Source organism: Rhineura floridana, chromosome 13 (genome assembly GCF_030035675.1).
Source record: "Rhineura floridana isolate rRhiFlo1 chromosome 13, rRhiFlo1.hap2, whole genome shotgun sequence".
Taxonomy (NCBI): Eukaryota; Metazoa; Chordata; class Lepidosauria; order Squamata; family Rhineuridae; genus Rhineura; species Rhineura floridana.
In genome coordinates, this window is record NC_084492.1 from 3598827 (window position 1) to 3626377 (window position 27551).

At 43.0% G+C, this 27551-nt stretch overlaps 1 protein-coding gene across 3 annotated transcripts in view; it reads left to right on the top strand.

Annotated features, from left to right (window-relative positions):
• Window positions 1–27551, top strand: part of GARRE1 (granule associated Rac and RHOG effector 1) — a 156065-nt gene that overhangs the window by 105823 nt on the left and 22691 nt on the right. For all 3 annotated transcript variants that reach the window (XM_061594364.1, XM_061594365.1, XM_061594363.1), the window contains 5 exons: window positions 16411–16617; window positions 23513–23653; window positions 23981–24076; window positions 24186–24347; window positions 26710–26868. In XM_061594364.1, the coding sequence (XP_061450348.1) occupies window positions 16411–16617; window positions 23513–23653; window positions 23981–24076; window positions 24186–24347; window positions 26710–26868 (765 nt within the window). The remainder of the gene's footprint in view (window positions 1–16410; window positions 16618–23512; window positions 23654–23980; window positions 24077–24185; window positions 24348–26709; window positions 26869–27551) is intronic.

The window sequence follows — 27551 nt, forward strand, 5'->3', positions numbered from 1 at the left end:
TGGTCTCCGCACTTCAAGAAGGATGCAGGCAAACTGGAACGGGTTCAGAGGAGGGCAACAAAGATGATGAGGGGACTGGAAACCAAGCCCTATGAGGAGAGACTGAAAGAACTGGACATGTTTAGCCTGGAGAAGAGAAGACTGAAGGGAGATATGATAGCACTCTTCAAGTACATGAAAGGTTGTCACATAGAGGAGGGCCTTCTCTTCTCGATCATCCCAGAGTGCAGGACACGGAATAATGGGCTCAAGTTATAGGAAGCCAGATTTCGACTGGACATCAGGAAAAACTTCCTAACTGTTAGAGCCATACGACAATGGAACCAATTACCTAGAGAGGTCATGGGCTCTCCGACACTGGAGGCATTCAAGGGGCAGCTGGACAGCCGTATGTCAGGAATGCTTTGATTTGTATTCCTGCATTGGGCAGGGAGTTGGACTTGATAGCCTTGTAGGCCCTTTCCAACTCAACTATTCTATGATTCGATGATCTCATCCTCCTCTCAGACCTTGAGGAAGAGGAACTATCAGAAGGCTCCAAAATTGCCATTTCAAAACTTCAGATTCACATTATGATTTTCTACCCTTGCTGTCTAAGGCAGTGTCTTTTCTAAGTTTGTGTTCAACTGAACAACGTCCTGCTCCTACAGCATCTTTGGGGAACTTCAATGTTTGAGTTTAAATCCTCTCAGAGGGCATTACCCTTTCTGGCTCCTTTTAGTAACATCAAGGCAGAATGGGCTACGTCTCTGCACAGTGAAACAAAACCAAAAAACAATCTCAACAGTGATGCCCAGAAATTTTATTCCTTAGAGCAACAAGCTTATTGGGGACCTAAAAGTACCTTTTGTAGATGCACCAGTAGCCATACTACTGTCTTGTACCATTGTGCCAAAAAACTAAGATTCTGGAGAAGGATGCTTGGTCCCAGCATTAAAGCAAGCTTTTGCCTTTGACCTCTGAGCAGTGTCCTTTATCTCCATTTTTAAACAAACCTCCTTACTGCATTTGGAGGATTTAATGGCAGCCCCCAGCCAGCTATTTACTCAAAGGTTTCTAAGGTATCAGCTTTTTAGCAGACATTTCAGTGCAATATTCTAACATTATAGCAAATTTGTCTAGGCCCTCCTTTTGATTAAAACACTGGAGTGTAAATGCTGCATCCAGAAATAACCAGAAAAAGGGTTTCAGACTTTTTGATGAGGAGGCACTTTAAGACAACTTGGTGGAAAGCAAGGACGAGCATAAGGCTATGCCCTCAGCACCCAGATGTAACAACAACCAAAGCAAACATTGCATTCCTTTTATCCCTGAAGATTTTCCTTCAGATCTTCCTGGAACAGACAAAGATTCCCCAACAAACACCAGAACTTTTCCTCTTCCAAGTCTGGGACTGCCCAGACCAGAGGAGGAATGCAAAAACACTTTTGATGCCAGCCCTATCCCAAAGGAAGAAGCCTCAAAACTGGAGCAGTGGACTCTTTAAACCATCAAACACAGTTACAGTTATAGACCTTGCATCCCAGGACTGAGTTCAGCTATCCCGGATCTCCTGCTTCCCAGAGAAGCAAAGAATCATAAACCATTAGCTATAGAAGCCTCTAAGAAGTGCTTGGGCATTTACTTGATCTTTGTGAGTCCAAAGAAAGATGGGAGTTGGCATGCCATATTGGACCTGAATTATCTCAACAAATTTCTCAGGTACCAGAAATCAGGATGGAGTCTCTGGCTACTATACATAATGTTTTCCACCAGCACAATTTCCTAGTTTCTGTAGACCTCATGGAAGCCTACCTCCACATCCCATTCCTTCCAGAACACCACGGTTTTTCTTGTTTGCTATCAATGAGCAACATTTTCAAAACACACCACTTCCCTTTGGGCTGATTTCGACCCCCCACACCATCACCAAATTCATGGTCATTATGGTGATACACCTCAGACTTCAGAGAATATATATTTCCCTGTACATGGACAACATCCTCAGGTGTGGTCTCCATCTTTCATGAAAGTCCAACAGGACATATAGGTCATTCTTACCTGCTTCAAAGACAACAGGTTCCTGATCAACCAGTCCAAGAGGCAACTTCACCCATCTCATAAGATTTAGTATCTTGGGGCTGTCATCAACATATGAATCAGCTTCCTATCGCTATCCCCAGAAATAATCCAAGCCACATCATGATCACCACAGATGCCAGCCTGAAGAGTGGCACATGCACTGTCAAATGATCAAAGGCACACAGACTAAGCAGGAATCATCCCACAGCATAAAGTGGTTGGAGATGCACATGTTCCAACTCGCTCTTGGCTTTCTTGCCTGTAATCAAATGGGCCCAAATTCTAGTTTGAACCAACGACACAAAAGCCAAAGTGCATTTCAGGATTGAGGTGGTATAGGTGGCTACATAAAAAAGCAGTAATCTTGTCTTGGGAGGAAACACACCAACTCTTAATAATATCAGACCACATAACAAGGAATCCTGAACAGCACAGTGTTTAAGATTTCTTCCTTAGGAGAAGGTCTGTGGCTTCGTGATAGAGCATGTACTCACTCAGCTGTCAAGGTGACTGTGGGCCATAGAATCATAGAATAGAATAGTAGAGTTGGAAGGGACCTATAAGGCCACTAAGTCCAACTCCCTGCTCATTGCAGAAATCCAAGTACAGTGGAGTCGCATCTTACGCTGGGGTTAGGTTCTAAAGTCAGCGCATAAGACAAAAATTGCATATAGTCAAAATTACCCTTGAAAATTCCTTAAACTGTCCATAAAGTATGAAAAAAATGGACTGCCTTCAAGTCGATTCCGACTTAAGGCAACCCTATGAATAGGGTTTTCATGGTAAGTGGTATTCAGAGGTGGTTTTACCATTGCCTTCCTCTGAGGCTGAGAGGCAGTGACTGGCTCAAGGTCACCCAGTGAGCTTCATGGCTGTATGGGGATTCGAACCCTGGTCTCCCAGGTCGTAGTCCAGCACCTTAACCACTACACCACACTGGCTGTCCCATAAAGTATACATATCTTTAAACACAGAATCACACTCTGCCTTGCTGGATCATCACCTTGCAGTGGTGAGTGGGCTTGCGTGTTCCAATGAACCCTGTGAGCGATGTCATCGGGAGTTGTACTCCTAGCAGGGTCACCCATGGCGGTAAGGTCAAGGGAGAGGAACCAGACAAAGAATAAGGTGAGCTGCGAAAGGGCGTCGGGTGAGTCTCTCGCTCACTATCCTCCCTGATTAGGTTTTTAGAGTATATTTCTTGACTGCTGTATCCCGCAGGACTATTAGTGGGGGCGACTTCCCTTCCTTATAGTGCCGAATATATCTCTAGGCAAAGAAGCTGCCGGTAGCGGTGTAATTAACAGCCCCTTTGAAGAAGCGGATGGAGAGCGTTCTCTGGAATTCCATTCTTTCCATTCTTTTTAAAAGTATTGAACTTGAGTAAATTTCCTTGAGACGCCCAAGCCCCTAACGGATCATCGTGGATGTTTTAACGCAGTTAACCTAGGCCTCCCCGATATAATAGGGTATCAATGGTGTTGACGAGGAATGCACGGAAAGCTCTAGGAACTCTTTTTGAAAGTCTCCCCCTTAAGGGGAAGAGAATGGAAAGGAAGGGAAAGATGGCTATAACCCCTCCTCCCCAAATGCGGACTAATTCTTACAAGACCTCCGAGGGTCAGCTAAAAATCACACACTTCTTCACTACTCGTATGCAGAAGTGTCCTGAGGGAGTTCCCACTTATGACCATCTCTCCCCCCACGATTGGTCTTTCTCATGTAAGGAGAACATACAATGAAATAGGGAGGAATCTACTGCCTTAAGCTTACCTGATGAAATCGAGCTGGCGGAGAATGGTGGGCTTAAAGAGACAGGACGCTTTACAACTTCAAAGCTTGCCCTACGTGAAGAGCTTCAGGGTGCACCTAAAGCGCTGACAGATGTCCCCCTGTCTAATGTAGTTGTACCCTGTCTTTCCTCATCCGAGGAAGAATCCATTCTGGATAAATCATCACCGGTGAATCTTCCCTCTGAAAAGGCCCTAAACAAGTGCAAATCTAATACTCCTGTCGACCCTTACTGCCGAATAGACCAAGTTGATCTGTTTGGATTGGGGCCTCCCCTATCGGGCTGGCTACTTATGCTGACGATGGAGTTAGAGAAGGTGAAAGACTTCCTGACCGAAAGTAACCAACTTTTAACAACCCTAGTTAAACTGCATCCCCACTCAGCTCATGATGTTACATCTTTGTCTTTAAAACAAACGGTGCCACCCCTCTCCATTGAGATCAAGCCTGGCCCTTCGAGTGTAAGGTACCGCCGGACAAAAAAAAAAGGAAACGAATCATCAATACAAAGAAGAGTAAAAACCTTAAGAATCAAAAATTGCCAAGAGGCTGCAAAATGAACTTCAAGAAATTGTTCAACTTATTGGGAAAAGCCCCAATGAGGATTAAGGAGAAAGAGACCGTACCATCTTCTAAATCTAATAGCACAAGTGATGCGATAGTTCCAAAAGAGTCTCACCTTAATCCCTGCCTCCTCATTCCCCCTTTGATTGCTGGCTCTCTGTCACCCCATGGAACGCAGGATTGCATTGCCCCCTACCAAGATGCTTGGCAGGGAGTTTTAAGCAAGGAGCAAAACAAGAAACCTCAGCTACATCCGCTCAATACGCGAAGTTAGAATCTTGTACTAAATCAATGCAATTAGTGCTTGTTAACTTTCCTAAACCCAAGGGTATAATACACCAGTCTGAACGGAAACGACATCTAGTCCAAATTCTAAAGGGCTTGTCCTTCCCAAATATAAAAATACAGGACATCGTCTCAGTGGAATATCTATATTATGATGGCATCAGAGCAAGGGCGGTGATCACCACTTCTTCAACTAAAATAGTGCATCATATATTGGCTCTGAAGAACCTATTGTCCAAATGAAGTATTGTGCCCGTACGGTTTTTTGAACAGGGCCATGCCTCAGGACCTATGTCCCTGCAGTAGACTGGGACATACCCTACCCAGGATATTACAGGAGAGTATCACGGATTGCTCATTGATTTGGAGGAACCAGAGGGGCACCATAGAAGCGGAACTGCAGGATCATCAATCCTCCAAGGGAAGACGATCGCTTCGCAGTGCTCAAGACCATTCCCCGATGGCTGGCCAAATGGCCCACTGGACAAAGACGAGCGAACTCTGCTTGACTCTTTTGGAGCGTTAGCCCTGCGCGGAAGGTTTGAAATATTACACAGATTTGACCTGTTAAAAGTCCAACTTTTAAATATGCATGAAAGGGCTTCTGCTGGATTCTCCCCTGAGTCTCATTAAGATATACAAGGGGGGGAAGAAGAGCTAGGACTGACGATCACAAAGAAGGGCCAATCATCTGTATCGCACGGGATTAAAAAGGTTACATCTAATCCATCCATCTCTGTGCTAAGTGACTCCCCCCAAACACGTGTTACTAGAGAAAGAATAGCCAACAATACTACCTCAAATTCCGCATACAAAAATTTGCCTTGTCAGGAGTTTGAGACTGCTCCCCCCATACCTACCCATAATTTTATAGATTCCTGCCCAGCTGCTCCTCCAGTGCCCCTGGAGATTAAGACTATTGGTCCTCAGAATACAAAAAATGTACTAATTGCTGCTGAGGTGAGCGATGAAGTCCCCAACCAAGAGCATATTACAAAATTGATAAGGGAAGGCTCTACCCCCTCCGCGTCTTCTACCATATATTCTGTAACAAACTGTTGTGTCAGCAATGCAAAGGAATTAGACCTGATTGGCCCAGCCTGACAAATATCGTTTCTGTCTTGGAATATAATGGGTTGGGCCAACAAACATCAAGATGCGGACTTGTATTCTTTCCTGTCTGAATTTTCAATAGTATGCCTACAGGAAACCTGGATGATTCACACTAACTTCATCTCTTGATGGATTTAGAGTTTTTTCCATACCCGCCCTTAAGACCAATCCCAAAGGTCGCGCTAGTGGTGGCCTTAGTATTTTAATTTCTGTGGATATTCCCGTAGAGATTTCCCCCCTGACTCTGAATAGTGGGCAGTACGTTCAGACACTGAGGCTACGAGGGCACCCCATAGGGCTCCTTATCATTATTAATGTTTATTTTCCCCCGAGCATAGCTATGATACTGGTTCCCCATAGCATCTGGGATTCTCTCTCAGATACTCTGTCCCAGCTACAGCACCAATTTCCTGATGCAAGGTTGCTCTTATATGGGGATTTTAAAGCTAGGCTAGGGAACACTGAGTCAGATCTCGGAATGTCCTCGAACTATGACCCTAATTCTTATTTCCCACTATGGGATAGAGTTTCCCAAGATCATCTATGCAATAAGCAAGGCTACAGACTGCAAGATCTTTTGATGCTTCACTGTTTGGAATGCCTCCATGGTTCCTCTTTTGATGTGCCTAAAGGTGCTTTTACCTATCTAACCAGTAGAGGAGCGAGTGCAATAGACCACATATTTGTGTCTAATAACTTACTTACGGACGTAATAAGCTTTGATGTAATTAATAGGGTAGAAAGTGATCACTTTCCCCTATTAATGAAAATGAAGCTTTCACACCCAATCTCTCCCCCTACACATCTGGAAGGTTTTCAACTCTCGGAACGGAAAGTTCGGTGGTCGATTTCCCTGTGTTCTTCTGTCTCGGAATTTCTATATAACAACCTTCCCACCAGACTAGCTATATTCGCTCCCGATTCAGATACTTTGTCTCTATACCAGTTATTTGTGTCACTTATGAGACCTTTGTTGACTTCGAATAAACAAGCGACGGCCCGGACGTTCTCAAATAATAGGTGGTTTGACCACGAATGTAAATTTGCCAAACGCCAGCTGACTAATTACGCCCGCCGCGCAACGAGAACACCAGAAAAGTTTGAGCGCACATACCTTATCTATTTACATGCTGCATATAAGTCACTGTGTGCTAGATCCCAGTGCCAATTGCAAGAGCAGGCGGTGGCAAAAAAAGATCAGCATTTGTTCTGGGATCTGGTGGCTAAAGGGATGTGTACACTAGGCTCTCTAAGCCCCTCCCAGATATCGGCTGCTGATTGGCATACACACTTCAATAAGCTCTATGCGTTATCTGACAAAGCCGCTCAAGCTTTACACCACCTGGCCTGCCTGCCTGGCCTCCTGTAACGACCACTCAAATTAGATTGTTTATGTCTACTCTGAGATCTGGTAAAGCCCCTGGTGAGGATATGCTCCCCCCTGAGATTTTTAAATACTTCTTGAATTGGTGGGCTCCTATCCTGGCCAAACTGTTTACACAAATTAACAATACCGGTACTTTTCCGGCAGGGTGGAAGCAAAGTATTGTTGTACCCATCTATAAGAAAGGGGAGAGGCTTGACCCTAACAACTATCGCCCTATCAGCCTGCTCGACATAGGTGTTAAATTGTATTCTAAATACCTGTTAACTAAGATCGAGGAGTGAGAAGCTATAAATAATGTTATTTCCCCAAAACAAGCTGGTTTTCGTAAAGGCCAAAGCACCATGGACCATTGTTTAATTTTATACTATCTTGCAAGGAAAAGCATGCATGGCCCTGCGAAACATTTATATGCTGCCTTTGTGGATTTAGCGGTGGCTTTTGACTCTATAGATAGAGTAAGACTGTGGAACAAACTAGCCAATACCAACATAGATAAGCGTCTTCTCTTCCTCATCAGAGAGCTATACTCTGACAATAGTGCCAGAGTTAGGGTGGGTGCTACAGGCACGCTTACAGACCCCATTTCTATCCAAAGGGGAGTTAAGCAGGGATGTTTACTAGCCCCAATTTTCTTTAACTTGTATCTTAATGGAATAATTATGGATCTGATGGGCCCAGAATTTTTTCCTCCCACCCTCGGTAATAGGAAAGTGTCGATATTATTGTACGCTGACAACATGATCCTATTGTCCATAACACGTGTGGGTCTAAGGAGACTGCTTAATAAATGTAGCGCATATTGTGCTAAAGAAAACCTCCGGATTAACTATTCCAAAACCAAAGTTATGGTTTTTGGTAAGAGGCACCGAAACTATACATGGTCGATAGACAGACATCCAATTGAGTAATGTTGTGCTTTTAAGTATTTAGGAATCTTTTTCCAGGATAATCTCTCCTGGAAAAAACACATAAACTACACTAAATCTGTAGCTGTAAGATCTTGTGGTACTATACTGAGCTTCCATAGGACTGCTGGAGGTAATCTTGTCCTCCCCGCTTTAAAATTTTTTGTAAATAAAGTCCTTCAGATTCTATATGGAGCTCCTATTTGGGGTTGGGAAAGGTCCACCCTGTCCACCATCGAGGCAATCCAAAATAGTTTCCTAAGAAAACTTTTGCGCCTACCCCCAAGCACACCAGCGGCATTTCTTCGAGCAGAGCTAGGCCTCCCCCTAATTAGTGCTTGTGCTCATTATGCTCTGTTTAACTTTTGGGAATCTTTAAAAAATGCTCCCACCAAACTATCAAAATTATGTTACGATCTGGCCATTAGGGACAGTTTCTGGAGCTCTAGAATATCCAGCCTATATCACTCGTACCATGTAACACCATCGCTAAATGTCCCGAACCGACCCAAGTTGAAAGAGGCAATTTTCCAATATTGTTCCTAGATCGATCGATTGGCAATTAGCAACTCCAAATTCTCAACCTAGTTCCAGGTAATTAAGACAGTTCACTAGAGAGCAAGACACCTGACATTCCTTTTCACCAAACCTTAGACAAGCATTTACCGCATTAAGATTCCAAACAATGCCATCTATGGTCTTGTCAGGTCGCTATACCCAAGTCCCATGGGCTCAACGCCTATGTATCTGTGGTATGGAAGTGGTTGAAGATTTACCCCACTATATACTGAAATGTCCATTATATTCCCACCCTAGATCTAATTTCTCAATGGCCTGTCGATCCCCCAGGGACCTTTGCAAGAAATTATTGTCTGTCTTTTATCGGACCAGGACCCTTTAGTCACGCATAGGGTAGCCCTCTTTGCGCTAGGTGCGCAAAAGCTTAGGGTGAAGTAGGGCACAGACTTACCATTTGAACCCTAGGAGGCAGTACTAACATTTTTCTACCATTTTATGTCATGTTTTAATATAGTATGCCTATGACTTTGTTTTAACGACCACAGTTGTTTTTCCTATTAGTGTATACTGTAAATTGTAAAGGCCTGTGGCTTGGCAATAAAGTTTATGACTGACTGACTGACAAAGAATGATCCAAGAAAGTCCTCAACGGCAGAACAGGTGGAGGATAACAATGTGTATGTTACAACGGCTGTGAAGGCGGATGAAGGCTGCAGCAGATAAAAGACTTCCAATCGTTGTGGTATCCATGCCATTGGAACAAAGCCTTTTTCTGTCATGATTGTGTGTTGATCGTCATGCACCGATCTCCCCACATAAAACAAATTCACACACAGGCATCTTCCAACCAAACCAAACCAAAAGTCCCATGGCGAATGGCAACGGGGGCAGGACTGTGAAATCCGGAAGCCCCTAGTCATGGACTGGCACATGGGCAGTGGATACAGACTCAGTCATCCTGGCTCAAGGACCGAGGCAGTTGAGTAGTTTGGCAGCTGCATCCACGACTGAGCAGCCCTATTCAGGATCCACTCTGCTTGCCCCATATGGGGAGGGGGCTAGAAAAGGTGCCCTAAGCATAGTCTGCCTCATCTCTCTCCCTGACTGGATCACCATGTCCAGTTAGCGGTCGGGAAAAAAAACTTTGGAACGTGGAATATATGGACATTGCTGGACAATACAGATAGTGAACGTCCTGAACGCAAGACTGCCATCATTGCGAGGGAGTTGAGACGTTTTAATATTGACATAGCAGCACTCCAAGAAACTGGAAGAGCAGGAGAGGGACAACTGAAGGAAGAAAAAGGAGGTTACACCTTCTTATGGAAAGGACTGCCTGAACAAAAACAATGAATACGTGGAGTAGGCTTTGCTATTAAAAATGATCTTGTGAAGCTCTTGTCAGAAGTTCCTACTGGCATTAATGAACGACTCTCAACTCTCTGATTAAAACTCACCAAAAACCAGCAGGCAACTATTCTAAGTGCTTATGCACCAACATTAGATGCTGATGAAGACATCAAAGAAGCTGGACACCATCTTATCAGAGATACCTAAGGATCCTCCTGGGCAATTTCAATGCAAGAGTTGGGTGTGATTTTGATTTATGGCTAGAAACCATTGGGAAAGGTGTTGGCAATTGCAACCTGAATGGCATTCTACTTCTGACTAAATGTGCAGAGCATAATCTTGTTACAAACACACTCTTTCACCAGAAAGATAAATTTAAAACATCATGGAAGCTCAGTCAAAGCACTGGCATCTCCTGGATTATGTAATTGTACGTGCCAGAAATCGTCGTGATGTACTTCTCACCAGGGCCATGACGAGTGCCGATGACTGCTGGACAGATCACCGATTAATTCGATCCACTATGGCCATTAATATTGTTCCTCACCGTAGGCTCCAAGGAAGAAAACCAAGGCGTAAAATGAACATCCACTCCTTCAAGATCCTATTAAGCGAGCTTGCTTTCAAACAATTCTCAAGAAACATCTACCTACGGAACTCCCTGAAAATGTTGAGGAACACTGGATTAAACGGAAGACTTCCATTGTTGCAGCATGTGAACAAACTACTGGATACCAAACTAAAAAACATCAGGACTGGTTTGATGAGAATGATAGTGAGATTGATCATATCATTGACAAGAAAAGGAAAGCCTTCCAGATATGGCAAAAAGACATTAACTGTACTGCTAAGAAAAAAATATATGCCAGTGCAAAGGCTGAGGTCCAAAGAAGAACTAGAGAACTTAAGAATGCCTGGTGGATAAAGAAAGCTCAAGAAATGCAGCATTTTGCAGATGCTCATGATGCACAGAGCTTTTTTAGTGCCACAAAGGCCATCTATGGACCAACAAATTACGATACAAATCCCTTATGTTCTATAGATGGTACCAAACTTCTAAAGGACAAAGAGTCTATTGCACTGCACTGGAAAGAGCATTACCACGACCTCCTTAATCGTAACTCTATTGTGGCTGATGAGGTCTTCTCGCAAATCCCGCAACAACAAATTAGAGATGAGCTTGCAGTATCCCCTAATTTGGATGAAGTCAGTAAAGCCATTAATCAAATGAAGAATAACAAAGCTAGTGGACCTGATGGGATTCCTGCTGAAATCTTTAAAGAAGGTGGGCCTGAACTTACACAACAACTTCATAAGCTCATCGAAAAAATCTGGATGAGGGAGGAGATCCCGGAAGACTTTATGGATGCCATAATTATCACTCTTTTCAAGAAGGATGATAGAACAGATTGTAGGAACTACCAAGGCATCTGTCTTCTAGCTACCGGAGGTAAAATCCTGGCAAGGATTCTCGCAAATCGCTTCCTATCTATCTCAGAAGACATCCTCCCTGAATCCCGAAATGGTTTCCGCCATTCTTCACTGCACGACAGCTTTAAGAAAAATGCAGGGAGCAAAACCGACCTCTGTATATGGCATTTATTGATCTGACTAAGGCCTTTGATACTGTAAATCGAACTGCTCTCTGGACCATCCTTCTGAAAATTGGATGCCTTGATAAATTTGTGAATATTTTGCGACTCCTCCATGACAACCTGACGGCAACAATTTTGGGTAACAGTGGCTCGCCACGATTCTACACCTTGTTGAGGGGAATCTTCCCACTGGTGTGGAAATCACATATCGAACAGATGGAAAGTTTTTTAATCTCAATAGGCTGAAAGCAAAAAGTAAGGTAATTACAACCTCTGTCATAGAACTTCAATGTGCCGATGATAATGTAGTCTCTGCACATTCAGAGGAAGATCTTCAAACTATCCTAAATGTCTTTGCAGAAGCATATGAAAAGCTTGGCCTCTCGCTTAACATAAAAAAAACTAAAGTGCTTCATCAGCGAGTGCGAACCAATCCCTCTGTAGTGCCATCAATCCAGCTTAAAGGTGCGACACTGGAGAATGCCGATCACTTTTCTTATCTTGGCAGCCATCTCTCTATAAAAGCTGACATCGATGCTGAAATTCAGCATCCTCTGAGCTCTGCGAGTGCCGCATCCTCCCAAATGAAGCGTAGAGTGTTCGAGGATCAGGATATTTGCAGGGAGACCAAAATGCTTATTTACAAAGCCATTGTACTACCGACCTTACTGTATGTCTGTGAAACATGGACCATCTATAAACGCCCCTCCCAACTTCTTGAAAGATTCCACCAACTCTGCCTCTGGAAAATTCTGCAAATTACTTGGGAAGATAGACAGACTAATGTTAGAGTATTGGAAGAAGCAAAGACCACCAGTGTTGAAACAATGATCCTCCAACATCAACTTCGCTGGACCGGCCATGTTGTTCGAATGCCTGATCACCATCTTCCAAAGCAGCTCCTTTACTCCCAACTTAAGGATGGAAAATGGAATATTGTTGGACAGCAAAAGAGGTTTAAATATGTTTTCAAAGCTAATCTAAAAAAATGTAATGTAAGGATCAAGAACTGGGAAGTCCTGGCCCATGAGCGTCCCAATTGCAGGCCGGCCATTATCAAAGGTGCTATGGACTTTGAAAAAGCACGAGTACAGGGCAAAAGGGACAAAAGAGCTAAGTGGAAGGCACGTCAAGCAAATCCTCATCGTGACCATCTTCCATCTGGAAACCTCACTGTGGGAGGCTGTGTGGATCCAGAATTGGTCTCCACAGTCACTTACAGACCCACTGTTAAAGACCTTACCCTGGAAGACATTCTTACTCGGCCAAGAGTGATCACCAGTGAAATGGCAAGGTGCTCACACTATGAGAGGCACACAGGAACTGTGATCGACTGAGGAAACTGCAGGTTCATGTTTCCTACCTCATGCTCACTCTGGGGCACACACTCACTGAGTGAAATGGCGGGCGGAATCGCCCACACTTTTTTTTTGCCAAGCATGTATAGTAGTTGAATTTGCGTAAGTTAAATGTGCATATGATATGATTCCACTGTATAGAATAGTAGACTTGGAAGGGTCAGTCTGTCTATCTCACCGTAACCTACTTCACCATGGCTGTTGTGAGGATAAAATAGGGACAGGAGAACCAAGTACACCACCTTGAGCTCCTTGGAGGAAAGGTGGGATATCAGTATAAAAAATAAATCTATTCAACAAAATTTATATACCACTTGATTATTAAAAAAAGCCTCTAAACAGTTTACAAGAAACAAAGTAATGCAGAGGGTCCAGGTTCCATTCCTGGAATTTCCAGACAGCGTTGGGAAAATCCCCTGTCTAAAGTCCTAGAGAGCTGCTGCCAGTTAGTGTAGCCAATACTGAACTAGATAGTCTGACTCTGTATAAGGCAGCTTCCTATGTTCCACCCAGGAGAATCTAGGCTGTTCAATGTTTGCAGTGATTCATAAATGCTTTGGTCATCCCACAGTTAAACCTCTTCACCTTAGCTGCCAACCACAAAATCCAAGGGGTTTTCCATGAAGTACCTGACAGGAGAGGCAGAGGCCACAGATTTTCTCATGACATCCTGACCTTTACTTTTCCCCCTTGACCCTGATGATCTCCATGGTCCTACAGGAGGTCTGCCTCAAGAAAGTATCATCCTAGTGGCACCACATTGGCCTAAATATGGCTGGTTTCAGAAGTTCCCTATCCAGCAATCCTCTGTTCCTACCTGTCAAATAAAACCTGTCCCCACAAGGCCCCACCAGTCACCCAGATCTGGCATGGCTTCAGTTAGCTGCCTCGAGGTTGAGCAACAAACACTCCCTAAAAGCAGGAAACCCATCTGTCCTGGCTTCCCACAGCAGATTCAGACTCTGCTTGATTATTGCCAATGGCTTTTAAGCCATACGTTTGTACAGGACTAGAACATAGATCAGGTTACAGCTCATACAGCATTAGGGTCAGTACAAAGCACTAGTTGGCTTGGCTACTCAAGCAAAGATGTGGCAACACTTGACTCACCCCTGAATCCCCTTAATAAAGGATGGAGCAGACATGACTACTTGCATGGGGCTTTTCCGTCCGTTTGGGACTGGGCTAGCAAGTGGGCACTCCTGTGGGTAGGCTGGTTAATGTCTCTTCATGCGTATACAGCTGAGGAGGCATCATTTGTAATAGAGGTGAGGACGATTCAGGCAGATCTTCCTCCACCTGCGGCAGATCTTCCCCCAGCTCCACCTGCGGCAGATCTTCCCCCAGCTCCACCTGCGGCAGATCTTCCCCCAGCTCCACCTGCGGCAGATCTTCCCCCAGCTCCACCTGCGGCAGATCTTCCCCCAGCTCCACCTCCGGCAGATCTTCCCCCAGCTCCACCTCCGGCATTCTCTCCTGGGATGCCCAGCAGTGCATCAGCTGCTGAAGGCAGTGTAGTAGGGCAGACTGACGGTTCAATCCCTTAATCCCCATCAGCCCCTCCTCAACATCCTCAGCCACAGTTCTCAGTCCACTGGGCCCCTCCCCTTGTTCCTAGACCACCACCACTTCAGATCAGTCCTGCCAAGAGTTCTCCATGGGGCTCATGACATCAGCAGAAGTTGTTGCTAGCCTCTTGGCTTCCCAAGGAATGCCTACAATTCAAATCTGAGATCTCCTGAAAGGCTTTCCTGCTGTGCAGGGAAAAGACCACAACAAGGTGGTTATCGGAAAGCTCCTAGACTTCCTCTAAGCAAGCCTGAAGCTGGATCTTCAATCAAATACTTTGAGACTCCAAGTTTCACTGTTGTCTTCAGTTTTGTCCAGACATAATTCCTGTCCTCTGGGATCCCACCCTCTGTTCAAATATCCCTGCTCAGCTCTCCACTCATCCACAAGTTCCCCTGCTGGGATCTTTGCATCCTTCTCCAGGCCCTCTTAAATCTTCCCTTAAAGCCACTAAGATTAACTTTTCTATGTCTGCTATATTTCAAGGTGGTTTTTCTAATTGCTGTCACTTCAGCAATGAGAGTGTTAGAGTGATACATGCTGGCCATCAGCCAACTCACTACTCCCTCTTTCTGTGAGTGACTCTCAGAACCAACCCTCTTGCATTCCTACCTCTGTTAGTTTGATTTTGCATAGATCCCAGGAAGTCATCCCATAATATTTCTGCCTTGAACCCTCACAACCCACAGAGGGCCTGGCACAAGCTAGAAGTCAGAAGGGCACTTAGGATATATATCTACTGTACTGAACCTTTCAGACGAATGGAATGCTTATGTGTACCTTTCCACTCCACCACAATGGGAAAGTCTCACATTATACGCTGATGAGAGGGTCAAAGTTTGCCATAGGAACATAAAAAGTTATTTTTTGAGTCAAACCATTGGTCCAGCTAGCTCAGTATTGTCTACACTGACTGGTAGTGGTTTCTTCAGGGTTTCAGGCAGGAGTCTCTCTCACCCCCACCTGGAGATGCTGGGGATTGAACCTGGAACCTTCTGCATACAAAGCAGATACCGTACCACTGAGGTCTTGGCTATGGAACATAGTACTTTCCCACTTTGGTACCCATCGTAGTTCATTCACAAAGGCAGATGCTACATCCACAGCCTTGTCCACCAATTTTCCTATATTAGAAGTATGCCATGTGGCCACATGGGCCTCAGCAAGGATATTCTCAAGGTACTATTAATCTGCAGAAGGTATATTTGGACAAAGGGTTCTTCAGCATGCCCTTCCACATGATTCAGCATCCATATAACCCTCCCAAGATAGGTATAGCTCTTGTACATCCGACTTGGATGCTTCTCATGGCAAGCAGCAGAATGCAGCATTGGTTACTTACCATGAAGGTTCAGTCTTGTCTCAAATATGGAGGCATAGAGAGCCACACCCTAAACTTCATGGCTGCCTATACTCACACATTTCTAGCCATTTCAACACTCTGACTAGCATCTTCATGACTCCCTCCACTTGTGCCAAGCTGCGTCTCAGGGTCCTTGCTCCTTCCTTTCTCTTAATACCATTAGCTCCTTCAAGTGTTACTCTCTTACTAGCTGGGCCATGAAATGGAACTGGAGAGGAACCAGAGACAGAGAGGATAGAGGCCAGCAGAAAGATTAAAGTCACATGCTTCCTGTTTTGGGATTAAGTGGGAGGAGTCACTATTTATTTATTTATTTTATTCGATTTATATACCGCCCACAGCCTCCACATGCCACACAAGATGGGACGTTCACTGTAAGTAAATAAAGCATCATTTTGTGCTTTTATTAATTCCAAAGTTAGATGTAGGGTGGTAATCAAATGCTTTCGCATGTGTGAAGATTTAGTTCAAACACCAGAACACTCATCCAAATAACTGAATGGGAGAATCCCGTATTCTTGACCTATAGTTTTGTTTTTCCATCTTGTAGGTACTTGGACGATGTTTCTTGACAGTGGTGCAGGTTCATTTTCAGTTTTTATCCCAAGCTCTGCAGAAGGTCCAACCAGTGGCTCATTCATGTTTTACCGAAGCTGTAGCTCAGGAAAGAAAGAGTTGCAATATGGCTGAGACTTCCAGTGCAAGCCCCACAGTTGAGCTAGAAGAAGCTGTGCGGTCATGGAGAGGAGCGGCTGAGGTAAGGATGTATTTGCTATGTTGCTGGAGTGGCCAATAATATTAGAAAGTTGGATTTATCTCCACTCGGGCTTGTTCAGAAGCTCACAGGCAGGACTCGAAAATGGTAGCATGCATTTAGTTCTGGTGAAGTAGCTTTGCTTTTCATGATGGTAGTAATTTGCAGCCTCTTGAATTCTAACAGAAGTTTGAAGAATCCTGCAGAAAATGCATGTGTTCATAGAATGACAAGCTATGGGTTCCAGCAAGCTTCTCTGATCTTGGAAATATATTCAGTAAAGTCAAGTGGTATCTTTAGCTGTTGTGAGATTTTGAAGATGGAATCCAGAATTGAAACTAGCATTTAAGACAGGACTGGGGAGCCTCAAGCCTGGGATTCAGACTTCCAGGCCTGTCTATCTTGGGGCTCTCTGTTCTCTTTGGATTATCCATAGGCCACACCCTTTCCCAGGCCACTGGTCCTGCTCTGCACCCTCCTTGAGTGCTTTTGTCTGGCTGGAATGTGTCATCGGACAGTAATAATGCCTCTTAATTGCCTGGATGGTGTGTGTGCCCAGACCATGTGACTGTTCCAGCCTATTGTACAAAGTCACATCTGTTGTTATGCCCACTTTTGCCTCTGGCCCAATGCACCACTGCCAGTGAGGGGCCAAAAACAAATTGGGGATGTGTTGGTGCTGTAGCCAGGGACTGAAGGGCACCTACCACTGGGAAATGAGAGATGCTCTATGCTGGCCTATGGGGTTATTGTTTCATTCATTTATTAAATTCATTTCCCACACTTCTTCCCAAAGGAGTCCAAGATGGCAAACATCAAAATGTTAAAACAGTACAATTTAAAATCAAATGAAAACATATTTAGAATCTAAAAATATTTAAAAGCAACTGCATACCCTTAACAGCAATTAATTTTATGGTTGTCATGGCTAGTGCCTCTCAGCCGCCAAATGCCTGGGTTAACAGGAATGTTTTTAAATTCTCTTGAAAATCTATAATGAGCTAGACAGATACACCTCAGCAGGGAGGGCATTCCACAAATAGGGAACCACCACTGAGAAGGCTCTCTCACTAATCAGTGACAACTGGGCAGAAGCCAGAGGCAGCACCGCCAACAGGTCCTCCTGTGCTGATCAAGATGGTTGATATTGGGAGAGTCACTTCTTCAAGTACTTAAGTCCCAAGCCATTTAGGGCTTTATGCACTAGCCCTAATAGCATGAATAGGGCTCGATAGCTCACTGGAAGCCAATGCAGAACTTTCAGGACCGGTGACACATGGTCCCATCGGGCTGCCCCACTTACCAGCCCAGCAGCTGCATTCTGCACTAATTGCAGGCTCCAGACTGTCTTCAAGGGCAAGGGCGGGGGGTCACTAGAGCATGGACAACTGAGACCAGGCTATCCCAGTCCAGAATGGCTGTAGCTGGCAAACCAGACTAAGCTGAGCATAAGCACTCTGAGCCACAGAAGTCACTTGACTTGGAAGCCTATGTTACAAATATAACAAAAGATTACAGATTAACATATAGATTGTAAGAATAGTTACAACCCTCTGTATAAATATTTTACAGTAAGAGATCGTTTGATAAATACATTGTTAATGGGCAGAGTGTCAGCTATGAATATGGTTACCAAAGTTAAATCTCTTAATGTTTAGCCCAATTAAACTTTTTAATGAAAAGTAGCAAAATTTGTACATGAAATTGATTTGGAAAAACAAGAAATCCAGAGTAAAATCAATTGCTTTACAAGATGAGATGAAGGAAGAAAACTTAGAGGAAGATAGTGGTTACTAGCCACAATGGCTATGTTCTACCTCAGCTGTTGGAGGTAGTACGCTGGGAATCACAGGAGGGCAAAGTGCTATTATGCACAGTTTCTTCTGGCAGGCTTCCTGTAAGCATCTGGTTGGCCACTGTGATAACAAGATGATGGATTAGATAGGCCTTCTTCAGTCTGTTCCCGCAGGCTCTTATTATGTGCTTATGTCTCTAGTATGAAAACAATGGGCAAGGCTTACACAGTAAAGATTTTCCTCCCCATTGAACCTTTTCCTCCCCCGAGAAGTCTCTACAGAAGGTTGGGGGGAATTTGCCAAAAATTGTGGGCTGAGTTCACAGAGCTGCAGTAAGAGGATGGAATCTCCCAAAATTGGACAGAGGATTCTTATGCTTTGCTGGCACAGGATTTTTCTGCCCAATTTTGGGCAATTCTCTCCTACTACAGCACTGTGCAACTCATCCCACACTAGTGGAGAGGTGCTTTTGGGTGGGGGGTACTGGGGAATGCAAAATGAAACATACATTATACATATTACACAAATTCCATACAATTGGTTAATAGATTGGATTAAAAAAACTCTATATACAGTGGCGAGAAAAAGTTTGTGAACCCCTTAGGGTTGTCACATATTTCCAGCCTAAAATGTTAATAGATCTTATCTAATCCCATAATTCTAGATAAAGAACAATAGATAACCTGATTAGACAAATGACACACAAACAGGATGCATTTTCAATATTTATGTATCCACAACTGATTCAACAGTCAATATCCATGTGTGGAAAAGTATGTGAACCTTTAGATTCAGTACCTGGTGGCACCCCCTTGAGCAGCAATGACTTCAAGTAAGCATTTCCTGCAACTGTTGGTCAGTCTCTCACATCAGTTACGAAGAATTTTGGTCCATTCTTCCTTACAGAACTGCTCCAACTCAAGTGATATTTGAGGGCTTCATTGCACTAACAGCTCAGTTCAGGTCCTGCCACAACATTTTGATAGGGTTTAGGACCAGACTTTTTCTAGGTCATTCTAAAACACAGAATTTCTTCTTCCGCAGCTATTCTTTGGAAGATGTACTTGTATGTTTAGGATCGTTGTTATGTTACATGACTCACTTTTGATTCAGCTTCAGCTCTTGGATGGATGGTCTGACATCCTCCTCTAGAATCTACTGATACACTGCAGAATTCATGTTTGTGCCGATGATGGCAAGTCATCCAGGTCCTGAGCAGCACAGCAGGCCCAAACCATCACATTCCCACCACCATGCTTGACAGTTGGGATAAGGCTGTTCTGTTCGAACTCAGTGTTTGTTTTTGCCAAACAACATTTCTCATTGGGGCCAAGAAGTTCTACTTTTTACTCATCTGCCATGAGAGCATTGTTCTGGAAGTCTTGAGGTCATCTACTGTATGTGATCTTTAGTGAGCTTCAGACATGCAGCAATGCTCTTTTTAGAGGTCAGTGGCTTCCTTCTGGATATCCTCCCATGAACATCATTCTCATTCAGCCTTTTCCTGATCGAGTCATGAACACTCGCATTAGCTAAGACAAGAGTGGCAGATCCTTGGATGTTACTCTGGGGTTCTTTGTGGCTTCTTGAATGAATCATAGAATCATAGAGTTGGAATAAGGCCATCAAGTCCAACCCCCTGCTCAATGTAGGAATCCATATTAAAGCATACCCTACAGGTGGCTGTCCAGCTGCCTCTTGAAGAGCCCACCACCTCCCTAGGTTGGTTCCATTGTTGTACCACTCTAACAGGAAGCTTTTCCTTTTTTTTATCATTAATTTTTATTCAAATTTTCAAAGACAAAAAACAACAAAACAATTAAACAATAAAATAAAATGTTGACTTCCGATTTGTCGCAGATCAGTTATAGGTCTACAATATATAACAATCCTGTCTCTAAAATTATATTATAAAATCACTTTCCTCCAGTAGTTATCTTAATTAATCATCAAATCTCATAAACATTACTTTATTCTTTCCACAAAAAGTCAAAAAGAGGTTTCAATTCCTTGAGAGATATATCTTTCAATTTTTCTCCAAATAAACATGTCGCTTAATCCATTTGATTCAAATCTGTTAGGTCCAATAATTTCAATAGCCATTCTTCCATTATCTATATTAATTCCATCTTCCATCTTCAATAATCCTGTTAAGTCCAGTAATTTCAGTAGCCATTCTTCCATTATCAGTATCCCATAATAATCTTGTTGTCATAGCCATAGTCCAAATAAACATATCAATTAATCCATCTCATCAAATCTGTTAGGTCCAATAATTTCCATAACCATTCTTCCATTATCAATATTAATTCCATCTTCCATCTCCAATAGTCCTGTTAAATCCAGTGGTTTCAGTATCCATTCATCCATTATCAGTATCCCATGATGATCTTGCTGTCATAGCCATAGTCATATAACAAGAGTCTGATGGGAATTTCCCCCATCACAAATATGTCCTTGCCATCAATTCTGATTATGTTGCTAAAATGTTGTTGTAAAGTCACATCTCTGCTCTTCTTTTTTACAAAATGCACTGGCTCATCTCTTAAGAGTTTTTCCATTGTCACATATTTGTAGTTAATTCCATAGATTTTTTCTATGTCAAGCCCCATCACATCATTCCAGTCAAGAAAATTATCCAAGACATTGATAACTTTATCACTAATATCTTCATTAATTTCTTCGGAGACAACGTTGAATTCCAAACAGTAAACTTTATTTCTAACATCCGTAAACTCCAGATCTTTTTCCAGTTCCATATTTGTTCCAGTCTCCAGGGCTTGTATCTTCCCTTTAATTTTTCCTTTCTCATCTCTAATCCCATCAAACTCCTCTCTCACAGAATCCCCTATTTCTTTAAACTCCTGCATCATTTTGCTAAATTCAATTTTCATCTCCTGTCTACCCTGTCTCAGGGTTTGTTTCGTTATCTCAATCTCACTCATTATTTTCTGAAACATAATTTCTTCCATGGTCTCAGTCACTTCCCTGGTTGCCATTCTTAGAACCACAAAAACAAAAAATTATTTCAGCCATAGCTGGGTTAATATTCCAGGCTTGCTGACATCAGTGTAGACAGTACAGCCTGCCTTATCTCTTATCAGGAAAACAAAACAAATTTAGTTCCCAGCTTCAAACAGTTAGTGGCGTCGTGAACAAGCAGATTCGTCAAAATGAAATAGACCAAAAAAAAAAATAGTCCCAGACATATAATACTCCAAAATTCATAAATCAGATTTATTTATTTTTTCCCCTCCTCGAAATAGAAATCCCTCTTCCATTAGTATCTTTAGAATGCACCTCCAGGCCAGCTTTTTGCAATAAAAACAAAGATAAGCTTTTTTCGGTTTCTTTCCTCCTTAATTTCGTGAGTAAAAGAGAAGAGTTATAACTCACCAGATGTTCTTTATAGCTGATTCATTGACAAATCTCTTTTTTGCTGCAACAATTTAAACCAAATAAAAAAAAATAGAAAGGATGCTTGCCTGTTAAGTTCCGTTTTTCTTTGAAGAAAAGATAAACGTGTCGCTTAATCAGAAAGAGCTTGATGGAAGTCCGTCCGCATTGCTGGCTGAACTTTCTCTCATAAATTAATGAAATCCAGTCCTCCCAACAAAAACAGGCTTTGTGGTTAATCTCTACGTTTCTCCCTGCCCGGGAGAAAATCTTTACCAGTCAAAAAGAACGTTCTGACTGATTTTAAAACTGAAAAAGCTTCTTCTGAGACGAGAGCTCGACTCAGAGGCAGCACAGGCTAAGCCACCCTTCCCGGAAGTCCCAACAGGAAGCTTTTCCTGATGTTCAGTTGAAATCTGGCTTCCTGTAACTGGATGCACCAATTTCTTCTTGGAGAGATTTTGATAGTACGACTGCTCCTGGGTAGAGTGACTGTGGTCTTGAACCTTCTCCATTTGTAGATTTATCTATCTGACGGTGGATTGGTGGAGCCCCAAATCCTTTGATTTTATAACCCTTTCTAGACTGATGAGCAGCAATACCTGCTTTTCTACTTAAGCACCTGATTCTAATTACTCTCTTTAATTGAGCTGATGCAGCCAGGGGTTCACTTATGTTTGCACCTACCCTAACTCTTAATGTACTTATTTGCCTAATTTACACATTGTTTTACTTCACACGACAAGGGATAGGTTAAGATAAATCCTATGGGATATTTGGAAAAGGGCTGGTTTTTATTTGCAAAGGCTATCATGGCAAAATAGTGGAATTTCCATAATTATCATTATTAGGGTTTACAGACTTTTTCTTGCCACAGTTTTATGGTAGGGTAGTGATCATTTCAGATCATCAGTAGTAAAAGATAAGTCTTTAATCTCCTCAGAATTTGGGATAAATTTAACATCAAAATATATGCATCTAAATCTCTTCTCAAAATATCTAAAATATGAATATTGGAAGAAAAATGAGATTTATAGGCTTAGGGATTTTATTAATGCTAATGAAATTTGATCATATGACAGCATTAAGAGTCTTGAATTTAAAATAGGGGTTTTATCTCTACAACAAGGTTGAGGAACCAGCGGCCCGTCATATGTTACTGGACTTCAGCTCTCATAATCTTTGGCCATTGGCCATGCTGGCTTGGGGCTAATGGGAGTTAGAGTCCAACAACAGGTTCCCCGTCTCTGTTCCTACAATATTTAAGGTAAATACTCTCTGTGTGTGTGTGTGCGTGTGCATGCGCGCACGCACCTGTAATAATTATGATACATTTATATAAGAAATATAAATTTATTTATTTAATGCTATAGGGAGGTCTCTCACACCAAGCTTCCCTTTCCACCTTTACAATAATTAAAAATTACATTGATGCAGATGTTAATCTTGGCTGCCACAGCGAGGGGTAGCTCTTAACGTGTTTTCCTGAAAGATTGTAGCTTTCCTACCGTAAGAAATTAATCTCATACAAATCTAATATGTAAATTGAAAAGTCTAACTAAATTGTGGAGCAAAACATCCACATCCCTTCCTGCTTGCTTTCACCATACTATGGTGCTGTAAAGCTTATTTTGAGTTTATTTATCAAAGGTTTATTTGAGCCACTGCTGTTTGTTTTACCCATATTTTGTGCATTCTCTTTGAAGGCCACATCACGGCTACGAGAGAGGGGTTGTGATGGCTGTTTGGCTGGAATTGAGGTCCAACAACTCTTCTGTTCCCAGAATGTGGCAATTCCTGAGCACCAGCTAAAAGAACTGAACTTGAAAATAGACAGTGCTTTGCAGGTTAGTTACTTTGATGTGGTGATTATTTTTAATCTAATTAAACTGATTGAGCAGGGACTAGATAAAATATGTAAGGTAGTCTCCTAAAAGTGTCTGATGCCTTAAGTGAGAATGGTGAAGGGAATCCCTCTAGCTAGAGTTTATGTTCCAATGACAGAGATTGTCATTGTCCCCTCAGACGAAGGTAGGGTAATGATTGATCATGGGGAAGGTGTACTTGCTCATTTTTTAAGACTACCAAGGTTTTGTGAACTGAGAAAAATATTTTGGTTTGGCTTTTAAAATTCTGGTATGTAATGTACTTTGATTTGTTGTTGTTTATTTCAGGCATATAAAGTTGCACTGGAAAGTTTGGGTCACTGTGAATATGCAATGAAGGCTGGCTTTCACTTGAGCCCAAAAGCCATTGAAGCAAGTTTGCATGTAAGTCCCCCTTTTTTTCCAGCAGAGATGTCTCTTTACTGAAGATAAGGCTGGATTGTTGCAGGTGTATTTCTTCCTTATATGTTGCTTTGGTGTTCTGTCTCTAAAGGGCTGTTGCAGTGATGCTGAAGCCCAACAAACTGGGCGGAGACAGACCCCTTCTCAGCCAATTCAGTGTGAGCTCCCAACAGTTCCTGTTCAGATAGGTGCCCACTTCCTGAAAGGAATATCCTTTAATGAGTCTGCAGCTGATAACCTGAAACTCAAAATGGTAAGGAAGCTAAACCTTAACTGTATCAAACCCAGTACTGTTTTTCCACAAGTAAAAAGTTCTGTGTTGATAATGTGCAAAGCAAAAACTCTAAATGTTTTGTCACTTTAGCAAGTGCATTCAAGAAAAAAACAAAAAGTTGTTTGGTAGTTAAAAGGTACTGGATTGCAAGCAAAACTGTGGTTCAAAAGCTAATTGTCACATTCAGCCTATGACTGCAGGGGCTTCTGTTTTCTTAAAGCTTGCTGGTGGCATTCTCCAAAAGTTAGATGCAATTCTTTTAATTGCTCCTCCTCTTCAAACCTCCTCTTCAAACCTCCTCTTCAAAAGCTGAATCGCTTTGTGTGCACATGCTTACTCTCCTCGTCATGGGATGCCTCCTCACTTCTGAAGGGATGGAGAGAGACAGGAAACAGACCTTCACCTATGGCTGCAGATAAGAGCAGAGTTTCTCCTTGCAAAGCTGCAAGCTGCTGATGGTGATGGGCCTGCCTTAGTATTGAAAGGAATTAGCCACTACTCAGTGGCTTGTGAATCAGTTACCTTTTTCCAGTAGAGGTTTTGGATTATGATGATGAAGGTATTCCTGCAAATATACCTTTTGGGCTTTCAGTATGGCGATTTGTTTCATAAGCAGGAAATTGACACTTTTCAAACAGGGTTTTCTTATTTTGTATTCTTTGCGTTGTTGTCTTATCAGGGGTGAGGCACCTTTTTGACTCAAAGGGCCAGGATCAAACTTGTGGTTGGGCTGCCCACCTTTCAAAGTTCCTTGTGTGGGGATCACAACCACCCAGCAGTTAAGTGGCTGTCAGGTACTTGGGAACCACAGCAGAATGGGTGTTGCTAGTCCTATGCTCAGCACTTTGGGAAGCACCGAGCATAGAATTGGCAAAGCACTTCTTTCTTCCCTCACCTGGGGAGATGAGGAAGAGAAAGAAAAGAAGCCTGCATATTACAGGCTTTCATTGGGTGTGGGTGCCTGTTCTCTTTTGGGAATAGGTGGGCACAGCCAAACTGAGCAGGATTTAATGCCTGCTCATCAGCTGTCAAGCATGGGTTAAATCCTGCTTTGTTGGCTGAGAACAGGCATGTGCAGCCAATGCAGAATTGATCCCTGCCCTCCCACAAAGTGATGCTAGCTGATTGGCAGGTGGGCTGGATTTTGCTTTGTGTGCTAACCTGGACCCTCTGGTGGACCAAGACTGGCCTGAAGGCCAGAGATTCCCCACTCCCGTCTTACTTTGTATCCTTTGCATCACAGACTACAGCTTGTAGTCTGAGTAATTTTATTTTACTATATTTTTATCCCTCTTTCCAGACAGCTGTTTCCCAAGGTGGTTTACATTAGTTTTTTAAAAAAAGAGCCAGGCACTCTGGTCAGTCTTACAAACACACACAATGCAAGGGGAGTGGGGGGAAAGGGTAGAGGAGTGAGACCAGGTCTTTGAGGTCAGAAGTAAGTGGTGAGCTATAAGAAGCGTTTATATCCATTTGGAGCCAGGTTGAATAGCAGTTGGTGGCTCTTGTTCCTTTGGCCACGATGATTGGGCTAGAGTGTCCTTTCCTTTTGCTTCTGCAGTCCCAGGGCAATTGGCAGGGGGGTATAAGCAAGGGGCCTGGTTCTTCTACTCCTGGTAGTCAGGGGGAAACAGCCTACCAATGGCCTTGACTCTCTGGACAATAGCAGAGGCTAGAGTGTGTTGCCTTCAACTCTAAAGTCCCTGAGCAAGCTGACAGTTGGGTAAAGATTTGTTTTGGTTAGCATTTGAAGTTTTTTTAAAAAAATACACATACATATTTTAACACTTTGTGAAACTTTATGCCTCTGTTCCCCAGTATGTGGTACATATTATATATATTAGACCATTCATGCATCTGAGGAAGTGGACTGTACTCCATGAAATGTGTTAAATCTTTAGAGTGCCAAAACACTATTTCTATATTAGATCTGATAATCCCCCCTTTTCCACACACTCTTTAGCCCTGGTTGCTATGTTTTCTCATGAATGCTGTGCATGTGCACACATACAATATTTAACAGAAACGTCACAGTTGGAACTTGGGTGCTGGTGACCGCTGGAGGAAGCAGGTGCATGTAGGTGGTGGGCTTGGACCATCTTAATTTGAGCAATACTGGTTTAAGTAATAACAACCATCAGTCTTTATTTAAGGTATTTATAATAGTTCAGAAATAAATACCAAAATCTCTAAGTGGTGTACATAAAAATGCTAAAAAGCATACAATCATAGAGAGTTGCCAACTTGTCCATTTTGACACAGGCAGCATAAGGGAGGGAGGGAAGTGTATTATTACCTGCTTGCTTCATGCATAGAGATCTTCCTCTGTTTGTTTTTGTAGCACACTATGATGCAACTAATTAAAGAAGCTGGCTGCCATAACGGAGTGACCCCAAGGGATGACTCTCCTGTGACTGAAGTACTAAACCAAGTTTGCCCTTCCACGTGGAGGGGAGCCTGTAAAACAGCTGTACAGTTGTTGTTTGGCCAAGCTGGGCTGGTAAGTAGCCATGAATGGGCAAGTAATTATTTTAGAATGTTTAAGTCCTTCTTTACTGCAGAGCACTTTATCTCAAAAATATCAGATATGTCAAAGCAGTTTACAAAAGATTTGCCCAACACAACTGCATTAAAGTGTTTCTCCATTTGATGACAGGATTATTCTTGGTATTCTCTTCTGCTGCCAGGTAGTGAGCCTGCTGAGAAGCTCTAAGGCCAGGGAATGGTCGCAGCATCTGGAGCTCACTAAGCCCATGACAGAGGCAAGTCTCCCTTACTGGCAGCAGGCAGATGCCAGGCAGCAGCTTCTACTGAGGACCTCTGGAACGAGAGAGTGAGGCTGAACAGCTGGAGCTCACTCAGCTCCTGATGGAAACTGTATGTCTTTGCTGGCAGTTGCCAGGCAGGAGGTACTTTGAGGTGAGGGAGTCAGGCTGAGCTCTATTTGAAGAGGGTAGAAATAAAAGGAAGATAGACATATGCAGCAAAGGTTTTGAAAAATGTGAGGGTTATCCTCAACACATGGAAACTTCACCAAAATGTTGCAGTGTGGAGTGTTCTTAGGTTGGCCGCCAGCAACTCAAACATGTTCTATGACATCCCATTCCTTCCCCGCTCCCTCCCCATCCATTTTCCTCCTCCCCCTAACAGTCCGCATCCCATAGCCCACTGAGCACCTTGAGC